The 26,199-nt window shown below is 38.5% G+C and overlaps 1 protein-coding gene across 4 annotated transcripts in view; it reads left to right on the top strand.

Annotated features, from left to right (window-relative positions):
- Window positions 1-26,199, top strand: part of LOC140740147 (dmX-like protein 1) — a 199,016-nt gene that overhangs the window by 100,057 nt on the left and 72,760 nt on the right. For all 4 annotated transcript variants that reach the window (XM_073069129.1, XM_073069102.1, XM_073069122.1 and 1 more), the window contains 8 exons: window positions 1,844-1,954; window positions 3,866-4,035; window positions 10,484-10,581; window positions 11,990-12,155; window positions 15,508-15,778; window positions 17,944-19,016; window positions 20,731-20,922; window positions 23,099-23,175. In XM_073069129.1, the coding sequence (XP_072925230.1) occupies window positions 1,844-1,954; window positions 3,866-4,035; window positions 10,484-10,581; window positions 11,990-12,155; window positions 15,508-15,778; window positions 17,944-19,016; window positions 20,731-20,922; window positions 23,099-23,175 (2,158 nt within the window). The remainder of the gene's footprint in view (window positions 1-1,843; window positions 1,955-3,865; window positions 4,036-10,483; window positions 10,582-11,989; window positions 12,156-15,507; window positions 15,779-17,943; window positions 19,017-20,730; window positions 20,923-23,098; window positions 23,176-26,199) is intronic.

Raw genomic sequence — 26,199 nt, forward strand, 5'->3', positions numbered from 1 at the left:
TTGGAGACTGGAAAGCAATAATGAATAAATAGGTTCTTTTATTAGTGGGTTGAGTTAAGAGAATCCATTGGACCTTTTAGTAAGTATAGGTTGACTTGATTAGAGTTTTAGGTATTATGCAATTCTTTAATTAGATGGAAGCAGGAATACAAAATGAGCAAATGGATAGAATTGTATCTGAGAGCAACAATCATCTCATTAGTGGATGTCTGAGAAACTACAGTATACAGAATTCATTGCTGAAAATAAAAAGGAATAAATTGCTTATTTAAGGTAATATATTATTGCTATAAGTTTTAAGATATATTAATTATAAAGTAAGATTAATTCATCTTGGGTCTTAAAATGTAATTCATCTGTAATTACCAGACAATACATTGATTATGTGACAGTTTAGTAACTCACAGGCAGCAGGAAAGATTTAGGAGTTCTATTGCAGCTTTCAATGCTAATAGGACTGAGAGAGTTCATAGAAAGTGGGTGCTCATGAATGGAATTGAGAACTGGCTTAATCGTTGCATTGAATGTTTGGTGATTTGGTAGTTAATGAGAACCTCTATTGAACCAGGCATCTAACAATCTGAAATTTCAGTATTGAAGTTCTTACATTAACAATTATGCTAGTAACTGCTGGTCAGTTAATTGAACATTGTGATCCATTATGTTGGCCACCGCTTGCAAGTTTCCACTATATACGCTCAGTGGCCACTTTCAGGCACAGGTGTGGACCCTGGTGTGATCTGCTCCTGTCACCCATCCACTTCAAGGTTCAGGGTGTTGTGAGTTCAGAGATGCTGTTCTGCACACCATTGTTATACATGTAGTTACTTGAGTTACTGTTGTTTTCCTGACAGCCTGGCCATTCTCTGACCTCTCTCATTAACAAAGCCTTTTCACCCACAGAACTGCCACTTACTGGATTTTTTTTGTTTTTCACACCATTCTCTGTAAACTCTAGAGACTGTTGTGTGTGAAAATCCCAGGAGATTAGAAATTTCTGAGACACTCAAACCACCCTGTCTGCCACCAACACTCATTCCACAGTTAAAGTCACTTGGATCATATTTTTTCCCCATTTGATGTTTGGTCTGAGCAACAAATGAACTTCTTGACCATGTCTACATGCTTTTATGCATTGAGTTACTGCTGTATGATTGACTGATTAACTATTTGCATTAATGAGCAGGTGTACATAATAAAGTGCTTATCCTTGAAACATTGTTAAATCATGAATCTTGTACAATGAATTATGCTTCAGCAGAGTAATGACCTTTTGCAATTGTCCTAGCTGCTATTGTATTTAACAATTAAACATAAAACGGAATTACAGAGATTCATTGAAATATATTTTAAAAGGATTTTCTTTGTCAAATTGAAAATAAGGGTTTGAAGTGTAGGAAAATAGATTTGGGAAAAGGGTAAGACAACAGGATTAGATCTGAATTATATGTATTTTTAAGAAACTGTAAAAGTGCAACAGATAGAATCATGTTTTTTTTCCACTTCCTCTCAAAAGTAATGTAATTGTTCATGGCTATTCTGACTGGGCCAGCAGTTATTGTCCATCTATACTTGCCCAATAATCAATGGCTTGCTCTGCTAATTCAAAGAGTGATTGAAGTCACCTATGTGGATTTGAAGTTACCAGTAGGCCGCAATAAGTAATTGACAGATTTCCTTCCTTGAACGGCATCAGTCAGGACTTCCTTGAACTTGACAGTACAGCAGATTTTATGGTCAGGATTACGATTAGTGGTTATTTTTTTTTATTCCAGCAATGTTTCAGTTCTTGAAAATTAAAATGATCAAAATGCAAAGAAAATGCATTATTTATATTTTGTAGGTGGTGAGACACTTGATGAATGTGGATTAAGATTTCTTTTAGCCATGAGGCTACATACATTCCTATTGACATCACTACCTCCTGTTTATCGAGCACAACTTCTTCGACAAGGTAAATCCAATGCATTCCAACTAAAGGGGTAATCAGAGGCATGAATTCTATATAACTGAAGCTTTGACATATAGAAAGCTATTGCTACCTTTAGCTGTTCTTTGTTCTGGTACTTTATATGAATTTGTACCCTGTTTGCTTTTGTAATGAATAGACTTTCTTCCATGAGGAATAAATGGATTTTCAAAAATCTTATTTGAAAATGGTTAAATACAGCAACAGTGACAGCAAAGCTATCAGTATTTACTGCCATTGTGAAACTGACAGCAACTTAAGGATTTTTATACATGTATTCTTTAATACAGGAACCCCACAGTTGTCACGATTGGTTTAGACATGTCTCTGGGCTGTGTTATTTGCAACCTTGTCCACGATAATTATAGAAATGCCACACTGAAATTGATACGAGTTTAAGGTTTTTACTTGTACTTCCACAGTGCAGTGCCCTCCAAATCTCTTTTAGATTATTTCAAAAGTTTAAATTTTCTTTTTATGGGATCTGGCCTTTTTCAAAAATGTAGTTAACTTCGTGAAAGTACTCACATTATTTGTTTTGCGCAAGGAGTTCCAAGTTTTAGAACATGTAGCAAAGGAGTTTGTTGTTTTTCCTAGGCAAGATAATGGGAAATTGGAGGTAAATTTGCAGTGACATTTCTATATATGAGCAGCTCATGTTTCATTACACACAATGTCGTTTTTATTCTTGGCAAACTACCTGGCTGTTTTCAAAAAAAAATTGCATGGGTATGCATATTTGTGTGCATATGTCTGTGTTGACGTTTCTTAGTGCAATCAATCCAAAATTTAATAGATTGCTTTTTAATGGTGAGCAAATTTTCAGATTTAACATTTATTATAATATTTTTTTAAAAAGTTAAGATTTTTTTAACTCCTCATTGTTATGCTGTATGTGAGAATTCTCAGTGTAATTTGTTGTTTGGTAAACTTGATGCCAGAGCAGTTGGGTTGCATTGATTCATTTGAACTAATGCCTTGCACTACCCTGTATCAGAAAAGAGAAAGCTAGAAGATATTTGTATATCAATGGTTAGCATTATTGCTTTACTACTGATGTCACCAGTTTTCCTTTTGTCAAGTAGAAGCCAGTATTATGATTGAAGTGAAATAGTTTGATTGAAAAAGAAGAGTTATTTCTAGAGTGTGGTTCTTCAGCTTGAATCTTTTTGGATCCAGTTACCTTTATTGTATCTGAGGCTGTCAGAAGAGTCCAAATCATGAAAAACAGACTTCTGTGAAAAGCAGGATGAATCAACAGTCAGCACTTCTGCCTGATTAAAGCTCAGTCTTGTCTTTTGCATCTGTGTTTGGTTCCTCCTTCACTAGGAATGGAGGTGTTTGTAGAGTTATTCCCAAGATGATTTTAAAAAAACAACCACATGGGTATGGTGTTCAATGCATCTGAAAGTGAGTAAGTATGGCAAATATCCTTCCCTCAAGTTGGTTTTACTCCAATAATATTTAATCTTTTTCAAAATTCTTGTAAGTACAATGATCGATTAATTTTTCAGCTGGAATATCAACCCAGTACAGGTGTGTCCCCCCCCCCCCTTTACAAAGGTAGAGCGTTCCTGTGAAGCCTTTCTTAAGCCAAAATGGCGTAAAGTGAAGTAAAGCGAAGAACCATTAATTTATATGGTAAAAATTTTCGGTAAAAGCAGAAATCCTCTTTGTAATGTAAAAACAGGTTACTAATGTCGGTCTTTTGTAAAAGTGAAGTGACGTAAAGCAAACATTCGTAAAGCGGGGGACATCTGTAGTTAGCTGCTTGTACAGTACCGTTGCTTTGGATTTCCAGCATTTGCAGGCTTTCTCGTGTTTATCATTATGTTGCCATACCTTTTAAGTTTATGTAGGGCATCATGTTTAAATGGGTATAATTGTTTATTATAGGTTTGTCTACCTGTCACTTTGCCTGGGCCTTTCATTCAGAAGCAGAGGAGGAGCTGCTAAACATGATTCCTGCAATGCAAAGAGGAGATCCCCACTGGTCAGAGCTCAGATCCATGGGAGTAGGGTGGTGGGTTCGCAGCACAGTCATTCTACGCAGGTGTATAGAAAAGGTAACACTCAATGTTTTATTTTGGAATGTTTATTAATAAACAGAGTGCAATAACCTTAGCTGTATGATATTGCAACTGGCATATTTATCATTGACTTTGAGTTTTCATGTTGGCCAGCAACACTTGTAAGCTCCACAACTGTTCATCTGCTACATTGATGACTGCATTGGCGCTGTTTCATGCACCCATGCTGAGCTCATCAATTTTATCAACTCCACCCTTCCCCCCCAACTTCCACCTTGTCCTTAAATTCACTTGGTCCATTTCTGACACCTCCCTCCCCTTTCTTGATCTCACCGTCTCCATCTGTGGAGACAAACTGTTGACAGTTAATAGCCTACAGTTATCTTCATTATACCCTGTGTCCTATAAAAATGCTATTCCCTTTTCTTATTCTTTCGTCTCCTCTGCATCTGTTCCCAGGATGCAGTTTTCCTTTCCAGGACATCAAAGATGTCCTCCTTCTAAGAACAGGGACACCATTGATGCTGTCCACCTGCTTCTGCTCCATTTCTTGGATAAAGGCATTCATCCCCTATCTCTCCACTGCTTGAACACCCAGAGTTGTTCTTATTTACCACCCTGCGAGCCTCCACATCCAATACATCATTCTCCACAACTTTAGCCATCTCCCAAAGGATCCTTCCACCTACCATCTTTGCTTCATCCCCCACACTTTTTGCAGGGATCGGTCCCTTTGTGGTTTCCTTGTCCATTTGTCTCTCCCCACTAATCTCCCTCCCTGCATTTATCCCTGCAAGCAAACAAAGTGCCACACCTGTCCATTCACCTCCTCCCACACCTCTATTGAGTGCCACAAACTTCCATTCTAGGTGAAGAAACACCTCACCTTCGAATCTGCTGGGGTTGTCTATTGTGTCTGGTGCTCCCAAAGTGACCTCCTCTACATTGGTGAGACCCGTTGTAAATTGGGGGACTGCTTCTTTGAGCACCTCCACTCCATCTGCCAAAAGCAGTACTCCCCGGTGACCAAAGATTTTAATTCCGATTCCAACTCTGACATGTCAGTCCATAGCCACTTCTTGTGCCACAAGAGGCCACCCTCAGGTTGGAGGAACACCTTATATTCCGTCTGGGTAGCCTCCAACCTGATGGCACGAACATTGATTTCTCTAACTTCTGTTAATGCTCCTCCTCCCCTTCTTACCCTATCCCTGACATAGAAGGGGAGGAGGAGCATTAACAGAAGTTAGAGAAATCAATGTTCGTGCCATCAGGTTGGAGGCTACCCAGACGGAATATAAGGTGTTCCTCCAACCTGAGTGTTGCTTCATCTTAAGGTGTTGCTCCTCCACCCTGTGGGTGGCCTCTTGTGGCACAAGAAGTGGCTATGGACTGACATGTCAGAGTTGGAATCGGAATTAAAATCTTTGGTCTAAGGAGAAAGCAAGGGGTGGGGGGAGCACCAGAGGGAGATGGAGAACAGGCTGGTGCTCCCCCCCCCCCCCTTGCTTTCTCCTTAGGCCTCCTGTCCCATAATTCTTTCCCTTCTCCAGCTCTGTATCCCTTTTGCCAATCACCTTTCCAGCTCTTAGCTTAACCCTACCCTCTTTTTCACCTATCATTTTGTATTTCCCCCTCCCCCTCCTACTTTCAAATCTCTTACTATCTTTTCTTACAGTTAGTCCTGACAAAGGGTCTCGGCTGGAAATGTCGACAGTGCTTCTTCCTGTAGATGCTGCCTAGCCTGCTGCGTTCCACCAGCATTTTATAGCCATATAATAATTGCAGCACGGAAACAGGCCATCTCGGCCCTTCTGAACGCTTACTCTCACCTAGTTCCACCGACCTGCTCTTAACCCATAACTCTCCATTCCTTTCCTTTCCAATGTTTTTTATAAATGACAATATCGAACCTGCCTCTAGCGCTTCTACTGGAAGCTCATTCCACACAGCTACCACTCTCTGAGTAAAGAAGTTCCCCCTTGTGTTACCCCTAAATTTTTGCCCCCTAACTCTCAACTCATGTCCTTTTGTTTGAATCTCCCCTACTCTCAATGAAAAAAGCCCATCCATGTCAACTCTATCTATCCCCCTCATAATTTTAAATACCTCTATCAAGTCCCCCCTCAACCTTCTACGCTCCAAAGAATAAAAACCTAACTTGTTCAACCTTTCTCTATAACTTAGGTGCTGAAACCCAGGTAACATTCTAGTAAATCTCCTCTGCACTCTCTATTTTGTTGACATCTTTCCTATAATTCGGTGAGCAGAACTGTACAGAATACTCCAAATTTGGCCTCACCAATGCCTCGTACAATTTTAACATTACATCCCATCTCCTATACTCAATGCTCTGATTTATAAAGGCCAGCATACCAAAAGCTTCCTTCACCACCTTATCCACATGAGATTCCACCTTCAGGGAACTATGCACCATTATTCCTAGATCACTCTGTTCTACTGCATTCCTCAATGCCCTACCATTTATGATGTATGTCCTATTTTGATTAGTCCTACCAAAATGTAGCACCTCACACTTATCAGCATTAAACTCCATCTTTCAGCCCACTCTTCTAACTGGCCTAAATCTCTCTCCAAGCTTTGAAAACCTACTTCATTATCCACAATGCCACCTATCTTAGTATCATCTGCATACTTACTAATACAATTTACCACCCCATCATCCAAATCATTAATGTATATGACAAACAACATTGGATCCAGTACAGATCCCTGAGGCACACCACTAGTCACCGGCCTCCAACCTGACAAACAGTTATCCACCGCTGCTCTCTGGCATCTCCCATCCAGCCACTGTTGAATCCATTTTACTACTTCAATATTAATACCTAACAATTGAATCTTCCTAACTAACCTTCCAAGTGAAACCTTGAAAAAGGCCTTACTGAAGTCCATATAGACAACATCCACTGCTTTACCCTTGTCAACTTTCCTAGTAACCTCTTCAAAAAATTCAATAAGATTTATCAAACATGACCATCCCCACACAAATCCATGTTGACTGTTCCTAATCAGACCCTGTCTATCCAGATAATTATATATATCATCTCTAAGAATACTCCCCATTAATTTACCCACTACTGATGTCAAACTTACTGGCCGATAATTGCTAAGTTTACTCTTAGAGCCCTTTTTAAACAATGGAACCACATGAGCAATACGCCAATCTTCCGGCACCATCCCCATTTCTAATGACATTTAAAATATTTCTGTCAGAGCCCCTGCTATTTCTACGCTAACTTCCGTCAAGGTCCTAGGGAATATCCTGTCAGGATCTGGAGACTTATCCACTTTTATATTCCAGTACTTCCTCTTCTTTAATCATCATAGTTTACATAACTACCCTGCTTGTTTCCCTTACCTTACACAATTCAATATCCTTCTTAGTGAATACCGAAGAAAAGAAATTGTTCAAAATCTCCCCCCATCTCTTTTGGCTCCACACATAGCTGTCCACTCTGATTCTCTAAGGGACCAATTTTATCCCTCACTATCCTTTTGCTATTAATATAACTGTAGAAACCCTTTGGATTTATTTTCACCTTACTTGCCAAAGCAACCTCGTATCTTTTAGCTTTTCTAATTTCTTTCTTAAAATTCTTCTTACATTCTTTATATTCCTCGAGCACCTCATTTACTCCATGCTGCCTATATTTATTGTAGATATCGCTCTTTTTCCAAACCAAGTTCCATTATCCCTTGAAAATCATGGCTCTCTCAAACTTTTAACCTTTCCTTTCAACCTAACAGGAACATAAAGATTCTGTACCCTCAAAATTTCACCTTTAAATGACCTCCATTTCTCTATCACATCCTTACCATAAAACAAATTGTCCCAATCCACTCCTTCTAAATCCTTTCGCATCTCTTGAAAGTTAGACTTCCTTCAATCAAAAATCTCAAACTTGGGTCCAGTCCTATCCTTCTCCATAATTATATTGAAACTAATGGCATTGTGATCACTGGACCCGAAGTGCTCCCCAACACATACCTCCATCACCTGATCTATCTCATTCCCTAACGGGATCCAACCCTGCCCCTTCTCTAGTTGGTACCTCTATGTATTGGTGCAAAAAATTATCCTGCACACATTTTACAAACTCCAAACCATCCAGCCCTTTTACAGAATGGGCTTCCCAGTCTATCTGTGGAAAATTTATATCTCCCACAATCACAACCTTGTGCTTACTACAAATATCTGCTATCTCCTTACAAAGGCCTCTCTTGACTATCTCCCAGTGGTGAGCTATGGAACATGCTTTGTCCCAGGACAAATCGTGCTTTTCGGACACAGCTTTCCTGTGTCCTCCCTTGTTGGACTCCAACGATCTACACTTGGATAAACACCACTTCTTTGAATTTACTTGAGGGAGTATTTTTGTTCTTGCATTCCTGCATTGCTAGGGTAGGTGTTGTGATGAAATCGTCTGTGTTCTTGTGGGGGTCTGCCGTAGGTGTGAAAGTGTGCTGTAAAGACATTGCCTTGTGTTCCCCAAATGTCGCACAAAGCTTTAGGCACATCTGTCAATTCGTTTTGTTCTGTAGGTGCAGGGCATTGATGTACTTTTGCCCAATTTCTCCCAATGGCATGTGGAGCAGCTTGAGTGTCATTGCTTTCTCCAGTTCTGCCACTGGTGTTAAATTTGGTAGGAGTTTGCTGTCGTCCAGGTTGGTTTTCTTCCAGGTTTCAGGCATTAGATTTCTATAGTTACAACCCAAAATGAATTAGATGCTTGGAGTAGTGTGGTCATTCCTGTTTTGATCATCATCACCAAATGTTATATCTGCGTGGAACAAGAATAACAACGGAGTAGTATGAGTAAACCTTTTTAGTGAGCCATGTCAGTCACAGTACATACTGTCGTACACCTCAGGAACAATGAATCGAGCCCGCTGAGATGAAAACATATGCACTCGATAGCCTGCATGAGAAGAGGGAGTTCTCCATGTGCAGAAAATCCAATCGATTCACCACATTTACCATTGATTCCAAGTAGAGGAAGTCTTTGGTGGTCCGTGGAGGAGGAATTGGATGAGGGGAGACAATGGGCAAAGGAAAGATTGGTCTGGGGTGTCAGAGTTGGCATGTGGGGGGGGGGGGGGGAGGGGTGAATTGTGGAAATATATTTGGGAAAGGATGTTGGTAGTGGTTATTGGAATGAGGAATGAAGGCAAAAATGGGAGTGGGGTAAGGGTTGAAGTAGAGGATGTGTCTAAGAATAAGGAAATAGAAATGTAATGGATAGCAGGGAAGGATGGGGAAGAGTGAAAAGTAGGAGTGGGATGTACGATAGGCATAGTTGGGAATGGGGATCATGGGATTGATGGAGCTGGGATGAGAAGAGGAGCTAGATGAGAAGGCATGGGAGAGGAGGTGTGCTTGGACATGGAGATGGGTTGAGGGCATTCAGGTCTGAAGGAGTTGGAGCCAGAAGAGAGCATGAGAAGGGGATGGGATGAGTGCTTGAAGGTACAGGTCATTGTGGCGATTGCGTGTTGAATGCTATCCTAATCCACTGGCTGGAGAGAGTAGTTAGTGAAGAAAACCAGAGGGCCTGAACCATTTGGCACAACTTATTTCTTCACTCCTCATGTGCTCTTTGTCTCCTCACGTGCTTTCTGCACTCCAAAACATTAACAACAATGAATTGAAGCTCTCATATTCACATGTAAATTGTTCCCTATTCTTTATGATTATGTTCAGATCACCCATAAGAACATCTATCTGAGGGATTGTAATATTTGGTTTGACATGCTGTGCAATTCTAGTTTGTATAATTTTCTCTTTTTAGTGTCAAATGCACTTTGTAATTATTAGACATCAATGCCTTCTCTATATCCCTAATGTGACTTTCTCTTTAGAGCTGAGAAAGGAGACTCACCTGAAAATCATTCTGTCTCCAATACTCACTCCAGGAATTTTCATTATTAGATTAAATCTGATGAAACGTTTTCCCATAAAACAAAAGGCTGGTCTCTCAGAAGTTTGAAGCCTATTTTGAATGTCAGTTTCCTTCAACTACATCAGCTATAGTACAATTCCATTTAACAGAAATTTTGTGGATAATCTTAAGATCTTTTTCTGGAGAGAAACTTTTTTTTGGTGAATACAAGCAGTGCTGCTTTTCCCATCTTTGTATACACATAGTAAGTAAAATAAAATTGTTTTCTTTGTGAAAATGGTTCAAAATTATCTAGTTACATTTTGCACAATTATTTAGGAAATTGAAAGTGGATATTTCACTGAGTTCACAGCTTGAGATAAAAAGAAAAGAGTGGGTTGAATGGAATAAAAATGCCCAATAATTTAATAATTGTGGTATAAATCTTACTTTGTTGGGCAGTAATAATAATAATTCATTAATTTTGTTGTCCTTAAAGCTTTGAATTAGTTTTCCAAGATAAAAGTGAGTTTTCATATTTTTAAATGCACTAATGGGGAATTTGTTCTCAATAAATCTAGGTTGCCAAAGCTGCATTCCAAAGAAATAATGATCCTTTAGATGCTGCTATATTTTATCTTGCAATGAAGAAAAAGGCTGTGCTTTGGGGTCTATTCAGGTTTGACAAACTATAATATTTTGCTCATTATGACATCTGTATCTCCTCCCTATCAAACCTCATGCTAGTTTGACTATTGTCATTGTTAGAAGTAACTAATTGTTGTTTGGCCCTGTACAGTAGTGGTTGCCAACTCTTCGATCGTGATCGACTGGTCGAACTTTGAGACTTTCCCAGTAGATCCTGAAAAAAAAAGAAAAATAAATACACAAATACTGTTGAGAGATTGTTTCCGGGTTGCGGGGTTTTAGTTCCTTTCTTTCTGCCCAGTGCGCATGTGTGTAGCTCCCCCGCCACGTGCTGGTCCCCAACCATATTGCAAGGAAACAATATGAGTCAGCTGCACCTTTCCTCATTCCCTGTCACGCTCACTGTTGAACTTGAACCCACGCGAGGTCATTACCCAAGCGCGTCAGGGATCACTCGTTGGCGATCTACTGAAACAAACTTTTGTCGGCTGATAGATCCTACAAGAGGGACGGACGTGTCCTGTCGCACTCCTCGCTCAGTTGGTCGGTCGCTCTATCCGGACTGCAATCGCTGCGGCCCCGGTATGGGAACAGATGCACCTGGCCAAGGCGGCCGGCGGGTGGGAGGCTGGAGCTCAGGCCCAGAGGCTGTCTAATGAGGCAGTGAAGCACTCAGACCTGCTTTGTTACCTTGAGTCCAAGCACACTGCACTTAAAGACAAACCCGCTGAGTTTTTTTCCAGCGGAAAAAACGTGAGCAAACGGGACAGCATCTAAGTGATGAGAGCCATGTAAACTAAATTGCGGAATAGACTGGACATAAGGAACCTGCTTCGAGTATCGCTGTATTCCCGTCGTGTTTAACACCCCCCCCCCCCCGCCCCCCCTTCAGCCGGTCTGCAAGAATATTGTTAATATTAAACAGGTCCGTGGTGCAAAAAAAGGATGGTGACCCCTGGTGTTCATACATTATTGCTACTTCCGGGTTGCGGGGTTTTACTTCCAGTCTTTTCTGCCCCACATTCATGCGTGTAACTAATCGATTTGGAGTCGATCTTGCCTTTCACTGAGGCCGAGGTAGGGGATCTTGGGCTTCAAAAGGTTGGTGACCACTACTGTACAGTTTCTTCTGATATACATTTTGTATTGATTCAAGTGCACTTAGGATTCTTGCAAGCAGATTGGTGGGATTGGTGAAGCTCTTTAAAAATAAAACTAATAAAAGCATCTTTAAGAGTAAATTTGAAGTTATTAATGCCCTTGTTTCATTTTGCTGAATGTTTACTCTTGTCAGGTTAAATGTATTGGGGAAGTGGCATTTAAAAACTGCATTGATTTCTGAAAAGGGCTGATTATTACCAGTAGCCTGGATCCATTTAAATAAGGAAAAATATCCATTTAAGTGGTTTGAATGGAAACATGGTTTTTTTAATATGCAGGTCCCTTCAAGACAGGAAAATGACAGAGTTTTTTGGGAAAAATTTCTGTGATGATAGGTGGAGGAAGGCTGCATTGAAGAATGCCTTTGCATTACTAGGTAAACAACGATTTGAACAAGCTGCAGCATTTTTCCTTTTAGCTGGTTCCCTGAAGGATGCAATTGAGGTAAGATGATTATAAATTATTTTCATTGTTACCTAGAGAAAATAAAATGCCTATGTTTGAATGATCAAACATTCAAATTTTTACCTTCAGCTCAATGTATTTTCTATTCCCAGCTGGTAACAATGCCTATAGATGGTGAGTGGTGGTTTGCTTCTTGGATACAGAGGATACTTTAGCTCAGTCTAGTTCATTTCTCAAATGTATCCAAACTCTCCACTGGGAGCTAATAAATAACAAACAAGCATAAACTTTTTAAATTTAAAGTCAGGCTTTAGAATTGGGATTGTCATAATCTCCGTTCATTATTATTGTTAACCTTTCATATTTAATAATGTGCAAATAATTTTCCATGAGTATTTTTAAAAATATTGCCAGTAGATTCTGAATAATGGTGGGTATTTAAGAAAATGGAGGCTGGCATTCAGAATTACTGATTTTCTGCTGCAACAGGTAAACTATACTCATTGGTTGTCTGCCTTCTGAATCTGCTTCTGCCCAGAAAGGATCCAGGGCTGCAAATTTCCGCTCTCTGTCAACTCAGACTTGCTTGAAGAGACACAGATTTATTTGGTATACTTTTCAGCCTAAGAGCTGTTAGAATCTGCAGATGTTCATTTTCTGCTGATATTTGACACAGTTGGTACATGACTTTTCAGATTGAAACTCCATCTAGTTGTTGTTTAGACAGCTGGTTAAACTGTTCCCCCAGACATCCTGGCTGTCAAAACTCAAGAGATTGAATGTACACGTGTCTGCAATGTTCATAACCATGCAAAAATGATTAAAATTTGAACATATCTAAAAGTTTGTTTAAAAGAAATTTAAACTTTTTTAAAAAAAATAGTTCAATTAACTTAAATTAAGTGGATAAGTCAATGATTCATTCAGGAGAATGAGCTTGTTGAAAACGTTCATAGATTTTCCACCCTCTAGCAACATCAGAATCAGGTGGGAAATGGGTGTGGATCTGCTGAGTGAAAGTGCCAGTGTTTCTGTGGAGGGATCTGGCTGTCATGTTTGTAGGAATTTTCAGAACAATACGCAACCAACCATTTTCTTACTTTTGGACTGAATTTATTGCTCTATGACAATCATAATGAATTTTACACTACAAAATGCTGACTTCAGCATATTTATGTGCATTCATTTGATTATGCCAAATAGATAATGATTTTCTTAACAGTTTTTAACATTCTGCAACAAATATATGAAATTCTCTATCGTTCCAATGAATGCCTAAATCTTACTCCGCAGCATCTGCACTCTAGAACTTTGTTTTATTTGTAATAACTTGACCTCAGGATTACTTTGATCAGTAATTGATTACACAATCTTTTGTAGTTTTAGTCTCACCACGATATGTTTGTGACTGTAACAACAAACGGTCTACTTAAGCTCAGTGTATTAAACAGCATCTGTAGGGGAGGGAAAGCAATTGTGACCATTTCAGGTCAAAACTCTGCACCATTTTATTCAACCCACAGACAGTTGCTCTAGATTCCAGCATCTGCTACCTCTTGTATCCACGTAGTGACTGTTCTGTTCTAGCATTCTGTCAATATAGTTCATCTACCCAATTAAAAACATAATGAAACTTATACTGTACCATATTACCTTTGTCCTCAGAAAAGAATTAAAATACAATTCTTGGGATTTATGTTCAAAAGTTCAAACTACATATATGGCCCTGAGATTCATCTTACCGTGGGTATCCATAGTAAATACAAAGTAACACAATAGAATCAATGAAAACCCACACACAACAGAGGCAACCAATATACAAAAGACAACAAACTGTCCAAATACAAAAAGAAAAGAAAAAAGAAAAATAAACAAGCAATTAATGTCGTGAACATGAGTCCTTTGAAGTGAGTCATAAGTTATGGTATTAGTTCAGTGTTGGGGTGAGTGAATTTATCCCCACTGTTCATGAGCTTGATGGCTGATGGGTGATAACTGTTCCTGAATCTGGTGGTGTGGGACGTGAGGCTCTGGTACCTCCTTTCTGATGGCAGCAGTGAGAAGAGAGCATGCCCTGGATGGTTTCAGGTCCTTGATGATGGATGCTGATTTCTTGTGACAGCGTTCCTTGTAAATGTGCTCAGTGGTACAAAGGGCTTTACCTCTGATGGACTGGGCTGTATCCACTACTGTCTGTAGGTTTTTTTTTCACCATTCAGGGGAACTGGTGTTCCCATACTAGGCGAAGATGTAAATAGTATATTCTCCACCACGCTTATATAGATGTTTGTCAATGTTTTGAATGACATGCCAAGTCTGCACAAACTCCTAAGGAAGTAGAGGCACTGCCATGCCTTCGTTGTAATGGCAGTTATATGTGGGTCCAAGGACAGACTCTCTGAAGTGATAACACCAAAGAATTTAAAGTTGCTGATTCTGTCCACCCCACTTCTGATATTGTGACAAAGACTGCTCATGGACCTCAAGTTTCCTCCTCCTGTATTCAGTAACAAGCTCTTTGGTTTTCTGACATTGAGTGAGAGCTTGTTGTGACACCTTTCAGCCAGATTCTCAATCTCCCTCATATGTTAATTCATTACCACCTTTGATTCAGCCAACCACAGTGACGTAGTCAGCAAACTTAAAATTGCTGTTAAACCTGTGCTTAGCCTGACAGTTATAAGTATAAAGCAAATAGTGCAAGCAGCCAAGCACACACACTTGTGGTGCACCTGTACTGATGTTGATTGTGGAGATGATGTTGTCAATCCAAACTGACTGTGTTCTATAAATGGGAAAACTGAGGATCCATTATACAAGCAAGTGTTGAACCACGTTCTTGGAGCTTATTGATTAGCTTTGAGAGGATGATAGTATTGAATGCAGGGCTGTCCAGATGTTCCAGGACTGAGTGGAGAGCTAATGAAATGGCATCTGCTGTTGACATGTTGTGCAGGCAAATTAGAGTGGGTCCAAGTCGTGCCTCAGATAGGAGCTGATGTGCTTCATCACTACCTTCTCAAAGCACTTCATCACAATGGATTTAAATGCTACTGGACGATAGTCATTTAGGCAGGTTAACATGTTCTTCTTGGGAACCAATATAATTTAAGTCTGCTTGAAGCAGGCGGGTACCTCAGACTGTTGGAGCAAAAGGTTAATGATATCAGTGAATACACCAGCCAGTTGAACAGCACAGGTCTTAAGTAGTCGGCCAGGTACCCTGTCTGGGCTGGATGCTTTCCATGAGTTCACCATCCTGAAGGATACTCTCACATTGGCCTCAGGAGACTGAATGACCATGTGCAATCATAGAGTATCATAATCAAATGAAATTGCATTAAAATTGTGAAAATGTCACTCATTATGCTATTTCTGTTTTATTTGTAAGGTGTGTCTTGAAAGACTTCATGACGTTCAGTTAGCCCTCGTAATCGCACGATTGTATGAATCAGAATTTGAAGTGTCATCCACTTACAAGTCTATACTTACAGAAAGGATCCTGGGCTTTGATAAAAAGAACAAAGACTTTAACCCCTCTCTCAGAAATTCTGATCCCGTATTGAGAAGCATGGCTTATTGGATACTGGAAGATTACACAAACTCTCTGAATACTCTGTTGGAAGAAGGAACGAGAGAAAATGATTCCAATGGAGCAACAGGTAATAAAAACTGAATTGAAAAAATATGTATTGCAGAGTTTTCTGTTTTTGTTCTTTTGCACATGAAATTTTGTGTAAGATGTTCAACAAGAAAGTTCAGTTAACTCTTGCGAAAAAGTGTTGAATAAATGGCTTGTTGAGTGTGGGACAGGACACAAAGGTATTTATAGGTCATTAGGCCTAGGACACTAGAATGATCAGCCTGTTAATGCTGATATGTTATTGTAAATTTAATATTATTTTACAATGATAGTTTAATTCTTTTGTTAAGGTATCTTTAACATCGTTTTTGGACTGATTGAATCAGAGTAAGACATACAAGATGTTTTGTAGTAGGTTAATATCACTGAACTGCTATTTATGCACAAATATAATATTACATGTGTTAAGCAGTGATACTTCATTCTAGATTATTCTGTGCCAGTCTTCCTACTGCAATCATTACACCACCCCCCCCCCCCCCCCCCCAAACATCCATGCACCCTGCGGGATGTATACGGCTTTAATCACTGTTCCTCTGCACCTTGGAGTCTTGCAGTGTGAGTTGGGCAGAGTTCAGGTCTTGGGTGATACACCAAAGAGGTCCCACCCTGAAATATCCCTGTCAGTGTTAGACAACATGTTTGCTAGCAGGAGCCTTTACTTTGGCTGTGTTTGATTTCAGTCATTTTTAAACATATGACACATTGGAAAAGGTTCCTTAAGGTTGTTATAGCCAGTGATGGCAGTGGGGATAAGTTCCTACTCCTATTAAATGCTCCCAACGGCATGCACCTCAAATAGCCGTTGACAACCAAATCCAGCTCCTGGCCTTCATGCGTGGCTTAGCTACTAAGCTTGGAGGAAAGGAGAAGGGGATAAGCTCTACTGTTGCCTTAAAACCAGTGGCTTCAGGCAGATGGAGCTCATCAGCCGTGGTTGGCAACTCATCTAGGAGAAGGAAAGCTCTGATCTCATACCTTTCACGAGGAAATCTGCAGATGCTGGAAATTCAAGCAAAACACACAAAATGCTGGTGGAACGCAGCAGGCCAGGCAGTCCTGACAAAGGGTCTCGGCCCGAAACATCGACAGTGCTTCGCCCTATAGATGCTGCCTGGCCTGCTGCGTTCCACCAGCATTTTGTGTGATCTCATACCTTTGCTGCCTTGTGATTATACCCATTCATGGGGCATGCTTCAGGAGTAAATCCCAAGGATAAAATCCAGACCTGGATTCCTTAGGCAGTACTATGTTGAGTTCGATGGCAATTGGTAACTCCTGTGATACCACTGGTGCCAAACTGCATCATTCTCTGCCGTTCCTTTAGATTCATCAGCTGCTTGGGGAGGGGCAGCAGCTCAGGTCCATATCATAATGTACTGATTTGCATATCTCCCTGACAGATGGGATGTACCAGCCATGGTTGACCCCAACTAATAGAAGGCCCCAAGTCATTAGGAAAACATCTTAAAACTGTTTGAAGTAAATGTTTATTTTTAAAACACTTTAAAATAAAGCTAACAAAATTTTTCAGAATCCCTCAGTAAATCCCATTACTTGTTTCACACCATACATACAAAGATTCAGAATGTACATCAGTGTTAAGGGTGAATGTTAGTCATTTTGTTCAGTATCATGGTAGGATCTTGTCCATATTTTTATAGAAAATAGAAATTGTAGTAGATCATTCAGCATTTTCTTTCTGCTCTGCCACTGTGTGATCATGGTTGATCACCAAATTGAGTGCCTTATTTCTTCTTGTTCCTTGCATCCTTTGACCATTTTACTTCTAGCCACTTTTCCTTAGAATGTTTCTTGGTCTGGGATTCCCCTTTGTATGAGATCCCCTCTCACTGGCAAACATAATTATTTATCCAATCATGCCCTTAGTTCTTTCCAGTCCTTCCCCTTCTCTGCAACTTACAACATGCCTGTTTCCTAACTTTTTCTAGTATTGATGGAAGGCCATTGACTTGAAAATTTATTTTTATTTTTCTCTGCATGGGTGCTGCCTGGCCTGAAGAGAATTTCTGGAATTTTCTGTTTTTGTATCAGATTACCAGCATCTGCAAACATTTTCATTTAAATGTCAATGAGTATTGATAATGTTGAATTGAATTAAAATGACTTTGCATTAAATTCTGATTAAAAACAAATGAAAATCTCTTTGCAATTTCTCTTTAGAATGCAGTAAATCAAGTTCATGCAATCCAGGAGTATTTAATTTCTACAATTATTTGCGGACGCACCCTCTTTTGTTGCGACGATATTTTGCTTCATCAGAGAAGATGTTATCACAAATGGGCTTAACTGTGGAAAGTGGCCTAGCAGATAAAATCAGCCTAGCTGAAAGAAGACTATTCTTTACAACTGCAAATGCCCATTTTAAAGCTGGTTGTCCAATGTTAGCTCTTGAAGTCCTGTCTAGAATGCCAGTTGTCAATATGAAGTCAAAGATTTCACAAAATAAAGGAGTTTCTCATTTGACTGCCATTTCCTTATTAGAAGAAACAAAATCTACACATTTGAATTTTGATTCGTCTTCACCAACAGTAAATGGTTTTGGAATCAAAGCTGCTTCTGACTGGGTGTCAAATGAGCAATCTAGTTCATCTCTTAGTTTTGATTGGAGCCAATCCTCTATAGTCATTGAAGATCAACCATTGGAATTAAAGTGGGATAGTGATAAGGAGGATGACCAGGAGGAAATTGGTCTTTCAATGAAAGAAATACATCCACCTAGCCCTATTGTTGAGAAGGTACAAGAGAAAAAATCCTCCAGTGCAAATTTCTCCAGTTTAACTGATGAATATTTAAGTCCATCAGAAGATGTTATAGCAGCACAGTTGAAATTTGGAGCATGCTTGAAAATACTTACATCAGAGCTGCGTACTCTCTCTACTGGCTATGAGGTAGATGGTGGAAAACTCCGCTACCAGTTGTATAATTGGCTTGAGAGAGAAATTATAGCCCTGCAGAAAACATGTAATTACAATGTTATTATAGAAAATAGAAAAGATAATACTGAAAGTGTCTGGGATGAATTACCCAATGGAGAACAGGTAGAAGATGGAGGCACTGACCAACAAAAAACATTGCACCACCAAGAGTATTTGCAGAGAAGGAGGTTGTGGCTTCGGCAAAACCAGCCTCTTCTAAGGATGTTTCTCAGTTATTGTAGTCTTCATGGATCACATGGTGGAGGCTTGGCATCAGTCAGGATGGAGTTGATTCTTCTTTTGCAAGAATCTCAGCAGGTAATTTTCATATGTTTGAATTAAGCTTGCCCTAATTTTCTTGTGCCCTGGTGTAATATTTTTATTGAATTGGTGATGGAATTTGTTGCTCTTTCTAGTGTTTTATTTGGTTAGCATAACCAGAGCAAATATTAAATTCTCAAATTCCTAATTATTTTATTCTAAACATTGGATCTTACTACACTATGTATTTCAGCAGTTCTTATTAGATCAAAGTTCAAAGTAAATTTATTATCAAATCACATGTATATCTCCATATATAACCGAGATTCATTTTCTTGCTGGTATCTCCAATAAATCCATAATAGAATCAATAAAAGACTGCACCAACAGTCTTTTATTTGGCATTCACCAGTGTACAAAAGACAACAAATTGTGTAAATGCAAAAGAAAGAAAGAATAATAAATAAATATGAACTAAATATCAAGAACATAAGAGTCTTTGAAAGTGAGTCCATTGGTTTTGGAATCATTTCAATGATGGGGCAAGTGAACTTATCCTGATGGTTGAGGGCTAATAACTGTTCCTAACCAGGTGGTGTGAGTTCTGAGGCTCTTGAGGAATGATATTCATAATGTCAAAATTTCAAGAGCGCTTGAAATAATGTGAAACTGACCATGAATTGGAATCTTCTTGTCAATTCACAGCAATTTTAACATATGGAGCACTTTTCATATATGATTTATATTTGCTGCCATTTCCCTCAAGTCTATTCAGATAGCTCTGTTAATAAAGATTGTTGTGATTTTTATCAAGATCTAAGTAATTATAAAGCCATGCATGAATTTTAACTATGTGAGCATTTCATTTGGCATGCAAAATGTAGTCAAGTATTGTGTCAATTCAAAAGGCAAAAGTTATTGTTAATGACTATTGCTTGGTTTTATGCCCATTTGAAGTGTGTGTAATTGAGTGTTCAAGGGAGAAAACCAATGTGAGGGTGGTTCTACTAAATTCCACTTAAATTTATGTTTTCTTTAATTAAATTCCATTGTGGCAGATCCCAATTGAAGGAAACATCCTTTTTTAAAACTGCATTGCAATATAATGTCATACCATAGTTTGTTCATTGGCGTCAGTTTTTACAATTCTGTGATTTGGTTTGAAGGAGAATTTATGAAGCCAGTTGGTTATAGATCCAGACATTTGCCTACCACTATGGTATGTATGTAATTAAAGCTATTGATGAGTTTATATGTAATTGTTTCAGCAATGACTGCCTTAATAAAAGATCTATTAATGACCTTGGTCTGAATTGTTGTGTTCATGTATCAGTTTTCTCAGTGCATCCAGACCTATGTCTAACTGACAGCGAAAGACTAAAGTTCATTTGAATATAGAAGATTTATTTCTTGCAGTGTTAGCCCAAGTCCCAACAAAATGCCAGTATGCCACTTTATGTGCCAGTAGTCCAGATTCAGCCTGTTTTCTGTATCTGAAAATCCTTCCAGCACTCTGAGCAGGTGAACAGCTTCTTATATTCAGTATTTGTACAAAAAGATTGCATAGTTTTTTTTTCCAAGCTGACTTTCTTTGAAAACATGCTAGGAACCAGGTTAGGGCTGAGAATAATGTGTAAGGTTTACAAAGTAGGCAAAAGATTTTTTTGGCTGAAGATCCACCATGTAACTTGTGAGAGTCAAGCATTTAAGATGTATATATTTTTGCAGTGTATTAATGGTAAATGTACGTATATCAATATTTTTGATTTAGGAGCATTCATTGGAACAAATGACTAGTCCTTTGCTTCAACTTGCATCAATACCCCTCCTGTTTGCCTGCACTGCAAGTGCTAAAATAGTAGTGGCAAATCCCAGACTCCATCTGAGCAACCTCACTCATGATATTGTGCATACCATTGTGGAATTTGATTCACCTCCCCATCCAGACATCAAGAATAACCAGGTTAGTGTTAAATAATATTTCATTAAAATTGAAAAATAAAAACAACAGTTAACAAAATTATGATATAGTTAAAAGATGCATTTGGTGTTCTCAAGTTGGCAACAAAATCTGCAAATTCTGACATTGATTTAGTTGTGGTGTTTTTGTATATTTATTTGTGTATCACAGAAATTTAATATTCAAGGAATTTTACCTAAAGAAAAAGCTGCAGGCAAGTTAATGACAATCTAAAGTTGGTTATAGTTGATGTATTTTTTTAACATTTCACCATGCACATTTTTTTAAAATTAAGGATCCTTCTTATTATGGTCCCAGCCACACAATGATGCTGAATTTATAGTTGTTAGAAATAATGCAGTTTTTCTCTGTTACTGCTGATGTATCTTAAACTCCTTTTTGGAGTCATTTTGATCTTGCAATTTAGATTAGAAAGAGAGTTCAAATACTAGTAATTTAAAAAAAAAAGAGAATAAGTTGAAACTGGGATACGTTGAAAGGTTTGCCAAATTTTATTTTGAAGTTTACTTTGAAGCGTTACAGTAAATGGCTTTGTAAAATCCCCATTTTACTTTGCTAAATTAAGTCTGGTTCCTGTCACAAATTAATCTGAAAGAATATCTTGATCTTGGAAAACCAAGAGTGTTCAAATATATCAACTGCTCAAAACTGCCTGCTCTATGTAGAATATTTTGATAAATGTCCTACTCCTTCAGCTAATTGAAACCATGTTGAGTTGAGGTATTACATGTATATGTTATGGACATGAATTTACTTCTTAAAAAAAAGTTGAAACTTTATTTTACCAGTTATAAAGATCCATCTTAGCAAGTCATCTGTGCTTACCATTTGACTCTCTATATTTAGTAGTACATAATGTAGGACATGATCTTCTCATTACAGTGGTGTAATTGGAATTGCTGTGTTGTTGGAGAGGGAGACTATTGGATGACGTATTAAACTGTCAGTACTGATGAACTGGCAAGACTTTAAAAAAAAAAGTCCCATTTTTCAATTTGAAAAGAGAAAGGAGTTCTTCAAGTGACAGATGAATATTAATCCCTCCATCATCTCTAAAAACATGTTACTGTCCGCAGCCATCTGATTTGCTAGTGCAATTCTTTGTAGATTAACTGCAGATGCACTTCAAAAGAAATCGTTTGAAGAAAAATGTCCTGAAAGTAAAGTTTGTTTAATGGCCAACTTTTAATTCCCCTGTATTGCATTTTAAAATCCAGCAGGTGGCATTTGTTGACAATTTTCAACTTTTCACAGCTCAAAATAGATTTTGCAAAAAAGTTATTTTAAATACAAAGTTAATTATAAAATTTGTCTGCTCCATTGCACACAAGACAACTTGAGTTTATTTGTACATCATAATCTTAAAAACAAGAGATTAAGGTAATATTTTAATGAGATTCTCTTCTAACTGTACTTTAGCTCATTTTTTTTCCTGTCACTTGCATTTTCTGCCCAGTTCAGTAAGTATCTTTAGTTTCATGTTATATGATCTGTAATGATATAAATGATTGCTTAGCTACTGTTATTGTCAATGGTTATTAAGCCAATTGCTCATGTGCTGCTAATTTGCTTTGAACTGGCTTTATCTTCATATGGCCCATCTCTGTCTCATTCCTTTCTGAGTCTCTCTGTCTCCCCTTCAGGAGATAGATAACAATTTTAGAGCCCTATTGTTATCTTAATTTCATTTCATCCCATCTTTCTTCCTTTAAGGACTGCATTCCATTCTCTCCGTTTCTTCATTTCCATTGCATCTGTCCTGTTGATGAGACTTGCACATCTTCTAAACATTATGCAATTTAATTTTCAAAATGACATAAAACAAATATGTAGGCCTTCTGTTCAACTGTTTTTCTTGCTCTTCAATTACCTACTACCACTTCAATTTTGAATAACTTGAAGTCTTAATGATAGGTTTATTGCTCTCATTACTTTCATACATAGGTCAGTGTACTGTAATGTGTACAAAATGTAAATGAAACATATTTTATTTTCTTAATCATATCACTAGAAATTGTTGAAGTAATTGTGTCTCCTAAAGAGCCCTGTGTATCCCTCTGTTAAAATATTGGTTTTCTATTTTGTTTTAATATTAAGTGTTAATAGTGTGTGCATTGCTGTTTCCTTAAGTCAATATTAAACCTCTTCAATTTTTCAGATCCATGTATTGCACACTATTGCTGCTTCACTGTCAGCATGTCTCTACCAGTGTCTTTGTGATGGCCACAGTAATAGGTAAGTGTAAACACAGTATATTGAATTAAACCTTTGTACCCTGTCAATGATTTTTTTCCCTCTTTGTGGAGTAGGAATTGTCGTTTCATTGTTAACATCAGGTGTTGTTTGGTATCCACAGCCTCGGGCATTGAAAAACTACATCTGACTTGAAGGCTATATTTGACTGCAGCCTAAAATTGTGCACCATGCATTCTATTTCAGTTGATTGAGCATTAACAATGAATGTGAACTTCCAGTGTTGTTATACGCACAAAATGCTGGAGGAGTTCTGATGATCAGGGGTTCTGATGAAGAGTCTTGACCCGAAATATCGACTGTACTCTTTTTCATAAATGCTGCCTGGCCTGCTGAGTTTTGTGTGTGTTGCTTGGATTTCCAGCATCTGCAGATCTTCTCTTGTTTGCTCCAGCTTTATTTGCTTAATTAATTGAAGCATTATCCCAAGTAAAATTTATATTTAAGCTAAGCTAGGTTTGCATTTAATTCTATTCAAGAAGATTCACATTGATTTCTTCCAGACTTTTTAAACAATTGATTGTTCTGAACAAAATTAAGAACCTTGAGCTTCCCTTATTGTTTTATTTCTTTGTTCCTTCTCTTACAATCCAAATAATGTGTATATTGCTTTAACTGCTGCTTCTGCAGTTGTGTTCTGTGTCCTGTAACAACACTGTTGTCAAATTCAGTTTCCCATAATATCCCTCTTTCATTTTCATCTTGTTACCATATTTTTCCTTCCCACCACCATTTCCATTCCTTCACTTATCTGTGCAACCTATTGAGACTTGCATACCCATCAGCCAGCAAATCCTTCCTCCTCACCTCAATTCTTCTGCTACCAATGACACTTGGAGCAATTTATACTAACAGGTAAGCCTACCAGCACATCTTTGGGATGTGGGAGGAAACCAAAGAATCTATGGGAAGCCCACTTGTTCACAAGGTAAATATGCAAACTCCACACAGACAACATGCAATGTCAAAGATTGAACCCAGTTCATAGGAGCCATATAATATCAACACTAATTATTGTGCCAAAATTTTGTTTTATTTGTGATTTCTTCATATTCAACCTAATGGAAGTTGATATTTACCTTCCTTTTGATAAAACATACCATGTTGCAAGTATAAACCAAATTTATGATTCGTTTTTCTATCAGGTTCTTCTGTTTCCCTGTCTTAATCTTATTGCCTCTTTTCCTGATCTTCTATCCCACCATTTCCACCCCTCAGAAATTTTCTTGCCTTGTCCCACGATGTCACCTCTTCATATGTTTCATTGTATCTCTTGTGCTTGTACTCGTTGAGTATTTCTTTAATCCCTATCCACCTCTCCCCAGCTCCACTTTATCACAACAGTTACACCATTCACAAGTTTAATTCTGTCTTGTGCTTTTTTTCTTTTATGGTGCCTATTTTAACTCAGTATGTAATGCTAATCTTGTTTGCTAATCTGCCAGCAATTTTTCTGCATGAACATTTTTCTGTTCCTCTTGCATACACTCCTCTCTCGATAACCCTGTACATACATTTTTTTGTGCTGCTCTCTATCAAATTAAATGATAAGACAATTATAAATAACCTTTCTGTTTAACGTTTCCGATACTGTAGCGGCAATACAAACCAAAACTGCGAGCCTGCCGATTTGTTATACTTGCATGGCGTGCCCCCAGCTCCAATCATTGCTCCTAAATTAAAATCCTTTATTCCATCTGTTATTAGCATTAGCAAACTTAAAATCTTGAAGCGATGAATTTAAGCATACCCAAGTATAAGCTAAGCATTATTCAGCAAAAGATACGACCTCCATCAGTCCCATGCTACAAACTGCCACGAAATAGGCAAGAATACGTAACTTATTCCCTTCACTTTTACTACACCCCCCACTCATGTGACTAGTTACTATAATAAACATACAACACAGAATTCAAAGCAGATAGGGAACAGATGCATGGCTCTTACACATACTTTATTCACCTTTAAGAACTCCATAATATTTTGTGCACTGTTTCTCATTCTCTTATAGAAAATAGACAATAGGTGCAGGAGTAGGCCATTCAGCCCTTCGAGCCAGCACCACCATTCAATGTGATCATAGCTGATCATCCACAATCAGTACCCTGTTCCTGCCCTCTCCCCATATCCCTTGACCCCGCTATCTTTAAGAGCTCTATCTAAATCTTTCTTGAAAGCATCCAGAGAATTGGCCTCCACTGCCTTCTGAGGCAGAGCATTCCATAGATCCACAACTCTCCGGGTGAAAAAGTTTTTCCTGAACTCTGTTTCTAAATGGCCTACTCCTTATTCTTAAACTTTGGCCTCTGGTTCTGGACTCCCCAAACATTGGGAACACGATTCCTAGCGTGTCCAATCCCTTAATAATCTTATATGTTTCAATCAGATCAGAATCAGACTTTAATCGCCAAGTACCTATGCACATACAAGGAATTTACTTCCGGCAGATGTTGTCTCTCTGCTCATAACAATAATAATAATAAATATAAATGAAAATATAGATTATACATACAGGTAGTGCAATCCAAGTAATAATTAGCCGACAGTTAACCGGCTAATTTATCCCCTCTCATCCTTCTAAATTCCAGTGTATATAAGCCCAGTCACTCCAATCTTTCAACATATGACAGTCCCACCATCCCGGGGATCAACCTCGTGAACCTACGCTGCACTCCCTCAATAGAAAGAATGTCTTAGATTTGGAGACCAAAACTGAACACAATACTCCAGGTGTGGTCTCACCAGGGCCCTGTACAACTGCAGGAAGACCTCTTACCTCTTTGCTCCTATACTCAACTCCCCTGGTTATGAAGGCCAGCATGCCATTAGCTTTCTTCATTGCCTGCTGTACCTGCGTGCTTACTTTCAGTGACTGTTGAACAAGGACACCTAGATCTCGTTGTACTTCCCCTTTTCCTAACTTGACACCATTCAGATAGTAATCTGCCTTTCTGTTCTTGCCACCAAAGTGGATAACCTCACATTTATCCACATTAAACTGCATCT

Source organism: Hemitrygon akajei, chromosome 2, assembly GCF_048418815.1.
Source record: "Hemitrygon akajei chromosome 2, sHemAka1.3, whole genome shotgun sequence".
NCBI lineage: Eukaryota > Metazoa > Chordata > Chondrichthyes > Myliobatiformes > Dasyatidae > Hemitrygon > Hemitrygon akajei.